This window comes from Protomyctophum parallelum, assembly GCF_964188405.1.
Source record: "Protomyctophum parallelum genome assembly, chromosome: 1".
Classification (NCBI taxonomy): domain Eukaryota; kingdom Metazoa; phylum Chordata; class Actinopteri; order Myctophiformes; family Myctophidae; genus Protomyctophum; species Protomyctophum parallelum.
This window is the reverse complement of record NC_139697.1, coordinates 61258644-61271088: the sequence shown is the minus strand read 5'-3', so window position 1 is coordinate 61271088 and position 12445 is coordinate 61258644. Positions and strand designations below refer to the sequence as shown.

The window sequence follows — 12445 nt, the reverse complement described above, 5'->3', positions numbered from 1 at the left end:
TCTCTAACCCACTCAGCTACGGCAGCCAGCAGAAGATGAGACATGTTGTATATACACCATGTGACCCATCGCTAGAAACCCCCCAGCAGATCTGAGATCAGAGCCGTGGTGCTGGAGCCCCGGCGTCATCTGAGGCTTGTGGCTCTTCACTGAGACACCTGCACAGCAAAATCCTCGCTGTTGATTTAACTCTGAGAGCGTGTGTGCCTTTGATCTCTTGCCGTAGGCATGAGGTTGTCCGTAACACATTCCAGAGGCGTTTTGCTCTGCCAGAGAGAGGTTTAGGAAAGGGCTTTTTGGTTGCGCTGCTCAATGCCAATGCCCCGTGTTACCCTTTCAGAGCTTCAGCAAAGTGCCGGTGTCTTCCAGAGCCAGGTAGAGCCAGGTCGGGTGAAGTTAAAGTCGGGGGGGGGGCAATGGCTTTTTCAGTCATCATATTTTGAAGTTTCAGTCTGAAACGGAAGGCTGTACTGTGTGTTTCTGAACCAATCAGAGCGTTGCATCCCTTCAGGCTATGGGACGTTTGAATCTCACTCTGTGTCCAGCGTGGGCAGTGTTTGTTTACAAGTGAGACAGATGGCCAGCTGAGCTTGTTTTCTACTCCGTGGCTTATTTCTAACCTAAGATGTTTTCATATACATACAAGTTTTAAATGAGTGATACGCTGTCTAGATGTCATCTTGAAGTGATTCAAATGTAATTTGTATGGACTTTTGATATACAAATACACAGCAATTAAAAATGTCCCATTGTTTTGGCATCCATTGTTAGTAGCCTAGAGTTGTTTCCGATACCGATACCACCCTCAAGTACTCGTACTCGGTACTCGGTACCGGCCCCGATACTTTGACCCGAGTACCAAAACATCCAATTTACACTAGGCTGAACGAATGCAACGGGAGCAAGTCTGACCCAACACTGCAGCAACTCTTCGTTGTTAGGTATGGGGTGGCGGATGGATGATGGATATGCTCTGAAAGTGTGAAAAACGTATTTTTCATTTCGCTAGACCTTTAACGTGACTTCACGGAAGACGTCAAAACCGAGAGTGTTACAGGAGCAGCACGGACGGCATCGGTCGCAATCAAAATGAACGGTCCTATAGGCATTGCAGTTACCATACATATTCGGTAAAGCAGAGAAAGGAAATTGCTTTAGGTTATTTACTTTGTAAAACAATGTTGTCCCATAATGAAAGCATAATAATCAATCTGTTGCAAAATATTAAAATTGAAGTGCAATATGAATGATTCAGAGCAATTGCACACACGCACACACACGCACACACACAGAGAGAGAGAGACAGAGACAAACTAAACAGTGGTACTGTAACTGTAGTGTATTTGTCTACCCTCTGCAAATACATGTATAGTTAGGCCAATCGACTATGACGGAAACCAGGGGTAAATGCTACAATTTAAACAGCATTCTGCTCTCAAATTTTGATACTAAACACCTCATTACCGCAGTTATGCGACTGTTTTTGCCCACTATTTTTCCTGTCATCATTATAATTAAGAGGACATTTTACTTCCAAACAGGGGCGGGGGGGTTGTAAGATGTAGGAACGTCAAGTTATCCCGGCAAAATAATTGCACGTGGACTGAACCGAGGGGGGCTGTGCCGTTACACTCCTATACTGAGAAGCGGAGAAAAACCTGTGCTCAAAATGTGAAGTACGTAAGCAGAAATAGACCTCATCCGTCCCCCCTTATGACTATTATGTAAGACGGGTCATACATGATTGATGCAGAGAGAACCTAGATTACCCCGCCCTGTCCCGGCCTGACCCGTCAAAGGTACAGGCTTGCAGGCAGTGGCTCTGCCGCCCGCATAATATGTGATCCCACAGGGCTTGGTCAGCCAGCCCTTGTCTATGTGATGTCTTCTTGCATTTGAGAGCGGTGTCAGAGTGAGCTGTCTCATGCATCATTCAGTCATGGTTCGTATCATGGAGGCTGCCTATCGCCTGTTTCTTTCTGAACAGACGCGGGCGGCATACATCATAATATAGAAGATTATGCTCATATTGTAGATTATGGATACTCATCATCACTTTATCGTCGTCATGCCGCCTCCTGACTGTGTTGGCTGAACGTCTTCCACCATGCTCGGAAAGGTGATTATTAGCAAGCAGTCTTTTGCAAAGTAAAACTTTAAGCAAAAATCCAACTGATAACTAAACGTTGTACCGATTTATGTACTACATTAATTTTTTTAATCGGACTAAAAAAGAACAGAATTTTTGTTAATTGCTCAGCACTAGTTGGACTTTTTTCTCCAGGGCACCACAGCATAAAAAGCTGTTACTTCCTCTGTAGCAGAACGAACACTCACACTTTGAATTAGCATAGGGAAACATTTTGGGGGCGAAATTGATAAATGGAAGATTGGACTTGGGAACACTTTCCCACGCTGCCTGTTCATTTACAGACATATGAGCGTCACGCAACCAGTCAAAGGGCCGGGGCACCACAAGGCTGATGGCAGATTCTCTGACAGGGGTCCATCCGTCATTTCTACAATCTCAGTTCCCCTCCCACCCTTTATAGATGACCAACATTAATTCACAATGATACCCATCAAACATTGCCTGTTAAGAGTGACCTGTATGCAATTGGGTTTAGCGCTATGTAGCCTCGGTACCAGGCTTTCATTTTTGTTGGTGCAAAAAATTGAAAGCCTGGAGGGACGCATTGGCCGCTCTGGTCTAAAAGTGGGAGTCAACCCTTCCGGGTGGGGCGTCGCTCCAAATGATGTGACGTAGTGCTGCACTAGGGGGGAGAGGAGGGGCCGGGGGTGACGGACAGATCGATGAGATCCAATCAGGGCGTGCGCAAATCTGAGCCGCGACCCGCCCCTCTAGACCAGAAACCTAACACGTTAGCTCAGGCTAAGCGCTATGTGTCATTTATAAAAAAAACCTAAACAAAACAGCAGAGAATATGGCTGAAAATGGAATTTTCCAATGATATTTTGCAATGCAACAACACATCATGAGGAACAGTAGCCTTTTCATTAACCCTTGGACTACCAGTCCCAATTTTTTTGTTTGGGTAAAAAATTGGCATATTTTTAATTCATCGTTTTAACATACAAGAAAGATCTGGTGGATTGAAGAGATGTTTTTCTTTTTTCATTCATTGCAAATGTATTCTCTCGATTCGCCACCAGATGGCGGGAAAGCATCATTATGCTGATTTTGGCTAAAATAGACAGATCTTCCTAAGTCACTTCCGGTTCCACGATCAACAACAACCTGTAGTATTTTGACCCTAGTCAATAGCTTGGCTGGTCCGGATTGCTAAGCAAAGCTATATTTTTCATAACTAAGTCAAATTTACCTCAAATCAACCCCAAAAGATCGCAAAATATCAAATTTTTTACAGCGACGCACATAGAGACGGCGCGCGTGCACGATAGCGCACGATCACGCGGATTTCGGACGTTTTTTGGTAAATTACATCCAACATTAGTGATATTAGCGAAAAAATATTATTTTTTGCTCTTTTGACCCCGCGATAACTGATATTGATTGTCATTCCGTTTTTTCCGTTAACGGGAGGTTTAGATTTTTCGATTAATTCCGTTTTTTCCGTGAATTGTAGGCCAAGGGTTAACACCCCAATCTCCCTGGACGAAGTTTTATCCAAAAGATTATTGATATGAAAACCGATCGCATCGCTCCACAGCGAGTGCCTGTTGCGCAATACTCGACGTTGCGTAACAGTGAGACGTCATCGAAAATGCCCCCCCCCCCCCCCCTGTTTAGCCGACGAGAACGAGAATCTTAAAACGTTAAATCATCCCGTCCAATTCTAAAGAAAAAGTGTGTTAGACGGCCCCCGCTGTCCAGTCACTAGTCGCGGTAGATTTAATCTTACCTGCCGTTGTTGTCGATCGGCTCTAGAGTGTTTTGGCTACATTTAGCTGCTACATCCACATCCGGGATAACATCCGGTCCGTCGTTAAAAGTGCTGCGCTCCTATAAATCGCTTGGGCGCTATGATTTAGCGCCCAAGCAATCATAATACTCTGATTGCCCCGGGCAATCAGAGTATTAACATAGAAATGCGTACAGTACCAGTCAAAGGTTTGGTGTGTCTCATTAGCATCGTTCTTGACTTTATTCATTTTTCCACATTGTAGATTAATTCTGAATACATCAAAACTGTGAAAGAACAAATATTGGAATTATTGCAACCGACTATGGAATCGTGCATTTTCCGTCAGTGTGTGTTGGGCTCCAGTGTGTCTCGTGACATTATGCGACATCATCAGGGATGGAAATGTGGAGACCCTGATGTCATAGTAAATGCGAATCTGCTGTCGCAGTTAAGTCCATATATGGAGATGTTCTTACATTCCATATGTTGATCTCTCTCTCAATAGCAGGCAACAGTGCAGCACTATCCCTCTCTCTGTTTCTGGCACAACAGCGCCCCTACTGGTACTCATAGTCATATACTGGTGCTCATTAACCAACACATAGGCGGACACATAGGTACATAGGTGAACACGGACATTTCTGTTCCTTGGAGTGGTTGCACCACTCAGAAAAAGTGTTGAACAAACCAGAATTATGTTATTCTTCAAAGTCAAAATATATATTCTTCAAATTAGCGTACAAATGTTAGATTGCTGCGTATGTGTGAGACACAGGGACGGTGAGTGGATGGTTTCTTCATGTGTGGTTGTGATGGTGACACTTTTTACGATGTATTCAAAATTCAAGGCACACTTAACATTCTGCAGCGACGTGCCATCCCATCTGGTTTGTGCTTTGTGATAGTTTCTACATGTCCTCAGTATTACATACTGTATCAGCAAAGACCAGCACATCCGTGAGCTGAGAAATGTAAATTCGCACTCTCCTAGAAGGTTTAAGTACGATGCTAATACAGTCGTTACACAGGTCATAGCAGGCTGGATGGGTTGCTGTGTTCTTCGCACATAACATTTCAATTTGTATGCCTCTTATTTAGAAGATGTTCCTTCCTGCTTCCTATTGCATGATTGAGTCTTGAAGAGAAGTCATTATGTTCCCACTAGTCTTTTGTGTGGTGTATATAATTACCAGATTGGGGGAGGAAAGTCTGTGGTACTTCCCTTTTTTTAAAGTGGGTGTTAGTGACTTGTTCATAAGTACAGATTTACTTCAGGGAAGTGTTTGGTAGCCAGCATTTCAAATCCTCATCTGCATTAGAGACACATTATCAGAATGTCTCCCAGAGGAGTGGGTCCAATAATGGAGACACTTAGTGAATGGTTTTAGGGATTTTGTAGGCACAATATGTTCAGATGTCTTATTATACTGCTGCCTGAAAAGTGATATTTTACATAACAAAAAGCATGGAAAATGCAGATACTTTTAAAATACCACAGAGACACAAACAGCTGACATGCTATACTTTTTCGGTCCTGCAAATGTTTATAATTTACGCCTTTAGCATGCTGTACTTGCAAAGTGCCAGAATGGATAAGGCTGTAGGAAGCGTAGTCAACCAACAAGCAGTCAAATAAATACTGTAGAGTGCCACAAAGTAACTACATTAGCAGGCCAGGCTGTACCATTGAAGAGTGTTCTGACAGGATGTCTGAACCGTGGTTTAGCAACCCGAACTGACTTTATGAATATTAATGCCTCAGGCTGTATTTTATTGTCATGCTGAATTCAGTGACAGTGCGGGATTTAACTCATAAACCGAGTCCCAAAACAAATGCCACCTCTCATTACAAGGCATGCCTAAGTTAATGAGCAGATGCTGGTGTGAGGGGTAAATGGTAAATGGTGCATCAAGAACTGCCAGCCAGCAAACCGGTGCTCTGGGAACCAACATCGATTCACAGGACCGGGATGACTGGAAGCGACGATGGAGGGCTCGTCTGAGGACGACCTAGAGAGAGCATTTATATCGCGCCTTTATCCAAGGTGCTTTACATAGAAACCATGCAACAAACTGCCTCCCCCTGGCCAGCCGGGGCGCCTGATGGAGGGGAAAGGAACCGGTTGGAATAACGTGTTCCTTCCACGCGCTACGTCCAACCAGGGAAACTCCCCCCCTGTCAGGTGTAAAGGAGCAACTTGGACACTCAGGCATGAAGGAAGCAGGAATTCAAGTCCGTTGCTCTCCCCTTGTCCCCCATATATGGGGACTAGGTTGGTGGAGGGTGTGTAGAGCCCAGGATCACATTAGATGATTGACACAGGGGTGAAAAATGGGTTACAAAATCGTGGGATAAAAAAAAACAAAAAACAAAACATGCAAGGCACCAACCAGCACATCAGGAGCAATTAGGGGTTCAGTGTCTTGCTCAAGGACACTTCGACCCTAACTCTGGGGGAGCACGGGTTCGAACAGCGAATCTTGCAGTTACCATCCAGCCACTCTACCCCTGAGCCACCGCCGCCTTGGAGTGAAACCAGTTCTCTCCAGTTCTCTCCCCAAATTCTCTGTCTTGACAATTTTGCATGCGTAGTCACTACCTGTGTCAGATACACATTGTACACTAATTCTGTACACTACAGTGTACCATCTGATTCCATTTGACACCATAAAAGACCCTCCTAATTCCTCAAATTGACATACTGCAGCTTCACAGTTCAAAATGTTATTGTTGCGCAGACTGATTTACTGTACTGATATACTCTGTTCTTTCCTAAAATGAGCTACAGTCTAAACACACAGCAGATTATTGGCGTATGATTCATCCGATGATATGATTAATCCGACAGGGCACTGGCCATTCATGTGTTCCTTCAGAGCTCTGGCCATTACAACACCGTTTCCTCTGTGTTTTGACTGTACAAATGAATCGCAATGTGTCCTATCCTATCTTCAACATTCACATAGACGCACACACATGCACGGCACGCACGCACGGTGCACGCAAACACACACACACACACACACACACACACACACACACACACACACACACACACACACACATTGCAGTGCTCACAGCGTGCCACGTTGTGAGTTTTGTTGTTTTGTTTTTTTAATATTGAACGTGTGAGAACTACTGGTTTAGAACACATTTTGTAGAATTGACCTCAGATATTTCATTGATTGTTTTCACTCACACACACACACCACATGCACCCACACAGTGAATGGGGGTCAAAGCCACAGCGTTTCTCCACTGTGTGCGTGCGTGCTTGCGTGCGTGCGTGCGTGCTTGCGTGCGTGCGTGCACGTCAGGTGGTTTCATGAGCACGGTAACAACTGTCTTTTATCTCCATGAATGGTGTGGGGTAACATATTAATCTCCTGTACAGCTAAAGTGTGTGCTTCCTCAAGTCCCATTGAGCATAATTCACACAGCGTCCATTTCAATAACAATCGGCAGATTGATTTGTCAGCAGTAGGTTTTGGGTATCATATTCATTTTGTCATTTTTCATGTCATTTTATGTGCTAAACCGGTACTTTTAAAAAGATGCCGGATGCCTAAATATTGCCAGAACGGATTAAATATCGGATAGTACATTTTTACTTGAGTTTTGTATTTTTGGATACTTTGGATGACTTTCACCCCACTACATTTCAAAGGCAAATTTCAAAGGCAAATATTGTACTTTTGACTCCACTACATTGCTAGGAAGGGAAATTACGGATTAATCACTTAAGCCCAAGTGTGTGTGTGTGTGTGTGTGTGTGTGTGTGCGCGTGTGCGCGTGTGCGTGTGCGTCTTCCTGATGTAGTTCGAATATATGTGCCATCTAGTACTGCAATGTATATAAACATTCAAGAGTGTTACCAGATTGGTTTTCTTGTGCATGCGATCGATGTCTTTGCTAACATCCCAAATACACTGGATGTTGTTTTTGTTGGCACCAGTCACAAGGTCCAAGATTCTGGGCTGTGTCTTTGATTTGTACATGAACCAGGCATTCCAAGATAAACATACTTGGAATCATAGCAAAGCTATAGTTCTTTTCTATGGTTTGCAGAAAAGGCAAATGTGCCAAGCAATGTCGACAATCTGCCAGTAGTGCTGACATGATATTATTATTTTCAAGTATTTGTCAGGCCACCAGAGCAGCGCCGTACCCTACTGGTCAACGCTGGTACTGCAGGCGGACGAATTACATGCACGAGCCAAAGAGCGCGCAGCTGGGGGTTTAACACAGAGCGCTCCTTCATTAACCCATTCTGACCTGAGATCGGATTCATACGAGGTTTCCGCCGGACACACACTGGTCTGATGAACCCATTCTGACCTGAGATCAGATTCTAAAAATGTCAGTCGTTTTTTTTGATTTTTCAAAAATAGCAGACCTACAAGCTCGTATCGCGCCACTCGGTGGCGCGATATGAGCTTGTAGATCTGCTATTTTTCAATAGGTAAAGCACGATGATGCTGACACCAAAATGGGTGCCCGGTCAGAATGGGATAAGGGACCACTTTTCAACCTATCTTCATATAATCGGTCCTCACTAATGATCATGATAAAATGCCACCATTTATTTTTATTCTTGCAGTGTCTCATAGGGGGGCTGTGGGCAGCATCCAAGCTAATAGAAACTGCAGGCGTTCTATTCATGAAAAGTTGCAATGAGAAAAATGGAAGCCATCGCTCTCACGATAATACAAATCTAAACATTTTCATTCAACGGAGTAGAAAATAATTGTGCCATTTTACCATGATTATTAGTGAGGACCTATTATTATGAAGATGGGTTGAAAAGTGGTGAAGTGGTCCTTTAACCCATTCTGACCGGGGACCCATTTTGGTGTCGGCATCATGTTATGCTTTAGCTATTGAAAAATAGCAGATCTACAAGCTCATATCGCGCCACCGAGTGGCGCGATACGAGCTTGTAGGTCTGCTATTTTTGAACAATCGAAGAACGACTGACATTTTTAGAATCTGATCTCAGGTCGGAATGGGTTCATCAGACCAGTGTGTGTCCGGCGGAAACCTCGTATGAATCTGATCTCAGGTCGGAATGGGTTCATCAGACCAGTGTGTGTCCGGCGGAAACCTCGTATGAATCTGATCTCAGGTCAGAATGGGTTAATCGATTCAGGGGGATTTATGGGCACCAAGCGTTGGTCCTCAAATAAAGAAAAAGGCAGAAGTAGAGCGTTCTTCGGGGTGCTTCAAACACCAGTGAGTAACTTCCATTGAAATTCATAGCTGGGGACGGGGCAGTCCCAAGCGGCCAGCTTTGGACTGCCTGAGGCTAATAACCCATTCTGACCTGAGATCAGATTCATACGAGGTTTCCGCCGGACACACACTGGTCTGATGAACCCATTCTGACCTGAGATCAGATTCTAAAAATGTCAGTCGTTCTTCCATTTTTTGAAAAATAGCAGACCTACAAGCTCGTATCGCGCCACTCGGTGGCGCGATATGAGCTTGTAGATCTGCTATTTTTAAATAGCTAAAGCATGACATGACGCTGACACCAAAATTGGTGCCCGGTCAGAATGGGATAAGGAAGTGCCAGTAGGGTGGGCAACTCCCAGAGTTTCAGATAAGGGACACCTCCTGGCCGATCCACAAGCTCAGAACGCATTGCGCCGCGACACGTTGTTGTGAGCTACTTCGTTGTCCATCAGAATGCCCCTTATTGTACAACGTAAGTAGAGCATTAATTTATGGAGAAAAAAAAATCCTTGAAATATGGAGATTCAAGGTTTCTATACCCAGCAGCGACTATATGGAGTTCAATGTGTATTTCAGTGTAAGGGAGTTTTCCGTCATGCCTCTCTCCCTCTCTCTCTCTCTCTCTCTCTGTCTCTCACTCACTCACTTAATCGCACGCACGCACGCACGCACGCATGTACATGTACTCCATGTGCCTGAAGCAAGTGAACTCCCACACGCTGACACCCAACCCAGACCCCAAGGCAGCTTGTCTCCTGGCTGGTTTTAAACCCACGACAAGGAGCCCTGTCCTAGCATATACAGTATCAAAGAGCCAGAACTGTGAGCGTGATGTAGGCGCGTGACTCACCCCTGGGACTGCGTCCCAGCATGATGCTTGACGGGCCAACTCGCTGTTAGTGGCAAGAGCCTTGTGGAGGGAGCAGAGGGACAGGGAGAGCTTCTGTCGGGCCTGCTTTGTCTTCGCAGAATTCAGTAGTGGTGGAAAGTACTTACTTACTTTAATGGAGTATTTTCAATTTTCTATATTTTTACTTGGCAATCTCAGAGTAAAATACTCCACTACAATTATTTGATTGATTTTTGATTAGTAATACAAAACAATACATTAACCACTTGAAAACTTGTGATTTCTGCATAACGAGTACTTTCTAATATTGGTACATTTTGATACCAATACTTTTGTGCTTTTACTCAAGTACATTTTGAATTCCAGACTTTTGCTTTACTCTACATTGCAGTATTGACCCTTTTACTTAAGTAAAACAGTACTTTTTCCACCACTGGAATTCAGCTATCGTGTCACCGGGCTGTGCAGACCTGTGAGGTGTCGTGTAGAGATGTTCTTGTCCCAACTCCCACCCCCCACCCCAACCCACCCCAACCCACCCCTACTTTAATAGTTGCTGTGTAATGACACATGGTGATGTTGTGGATGGTAAAGAGGCAAGTGACAAGCTACAAAGTGGCACTAGTCTGTGGCAAGAGGGAACTGAGTGCTTCAGTGGGGCTGCTTTAATCCACTGAGCCAGCAAGACTGCCGCTTTCATACACCAACAGTTAAAATATTATTCTAGCACAGCGAACCTCTTCGATACGAAATCATACTTTTAGTTTCAACTCGGCAACTGTGTGTGTGTGTGTGTGTGTGTGTGTGTGTGTGTGTGAATAGCAATGTACACCCCATGTCTGTCAGAATTGCAGAGTGGTCTATTTGTATGGATGCTGGGCTTTGCTTGGGCTGAGGGGAACACAGTGCCGGTGCTGCAGCCTGTCTTCTGTAGCAGACCAGGGTGACATGTGAAAAGGCAGTATCTGCGAAAAAGGCCTGCCTAAGTGGAGGCAGCATGCAGAAGCCGGCAGGAGCCAGGAGGCAAACAGACAAACAGATGGACAGGCGTATGGCCAAACAATGCAGCGGAGCAGATAGATTGTTCAGCATGGTGAACAGACTCGGCCGACCAAACAACGACGGCCGATAGACTCGAGGCCTGTCAGCCCCGACTCCTGTTTCTGTATAATCTGTAAGGCTAGGATAGATGCAGTGTGTGGTTAATGGGACTCTTCGCCCGACCTCCTCTGCTCCGTCTCTCATCCCCCTGCTCCTTATGCGCTTCATGAAGGAGGAGAACACGTCTGTCTCCAGCGATGGGGGAAATGTGTATTGTGAGTGAGTGAGCCTGTGACAAAGTGAGTGAGCGCCAAAAAAGAAATGCATGTATGGAAAAGAAGAGTTTTCTCTTATGACTTAAAAAAAATTGCGATTCAAAACGAGTTTTCCTGGATATATTGTGTAATGGAGAGAAAGTGTTGTTTGGGTCGAGCGGCTGGAGGAAAGGTACTGAACACACTGCCACACGGAGGTCTCACTTGCTTAGGAACAGAACCTCTCCTGTGAAGGGTTTACCGACATGTTTCTCTTTGAGAGAATGTATGCGTTTCCTCCAGGCATTTGGCATGTGCTCACTGGAGCCATAACCCCCCTCCCTCCCTTAAATACAAAAGGAACATGATTTTTACTTTCCTCTCAGATTCGAGGTGTCTAGCTGATGTATGAAAATCAAACGCAATACCACCTCAAAGAGCGAAGACATTCCTGTCAGATCTGTCAACATGATCATGAGTCTAATTTTTGTTATTCTTCTTTCTTGTGTGTGTGTGTGTGTGTGTGTGTGCGTGCGTGCGTGCGTGCGTGCGTGTGTGCGTGCGTGCGTGCGTGCGTCTCTACGTAGGTAGAATGTAAGAAGGCTCAGCCCAAGGAGGTGATGTTCCCACCGGGGACACGAGGACGTGCACGAGGGCTCCCCTACACCATGGACGCCTTCATGCTAGGGATGGGAATGCTGAGTGAGTACAACACAAACACAGCCCCCTCCAACCAATGGAATTAGCCCTTTTACCCAGTACAGGGAAACTTCACCCTTTAAAAAAAAACATATACTTTCCTGGGGTCTTTATGTGCGTAATATGTGGTTTTAGATTGTAGCAGTGAGCCCAGTGTAGCTGATGTCATGGACACTGGGCTCACTTACTTCCTGGACTACATGTTGTCTCAGTAAGACAGCCCTCCCCCCTATCCACAAGGAGGAGCAGTGCACCAAAGTATTATGGGAATTGTAGTCCAGGAAGGAAGTGAGCCCACTGTCGATAACATCAGAGACACTGGGCTCACTGCTACAATCTAAAATATCTATAAGAAAGTGTTCTCAATCTAAAGGGTGAAGTGTCCTTTTAAGACCTGAGGCCGATCCTACAAATGCCTTCTAAATCAGCAGTTCTCAAGATTTTTCAAAAATGTAAAACAAAATTGTAGATGTACAAG

At 44.8% G+C, this 12445-nt stretch overlaps 1 protein-coding gene across 1 annotated transcript in view; it reads left to right on the top strand.

The window, feature by feature from the left end:
• LOC310869531 (RNA-binding protein Musashi homolog 2-like) overlaps positions 1–12445 on the top strand; it is a 295317-nt gene that overhangs the window by 222492 nt on the left and 60380 nt on the right. Inside the window, 1 exon segment of the mRNA XM_083780315.1 lies at positions 11856–11970. Within this exon segment, the coding sequence (XP_083636441.1) occupies positions 11856–11970 (115 nt within the window).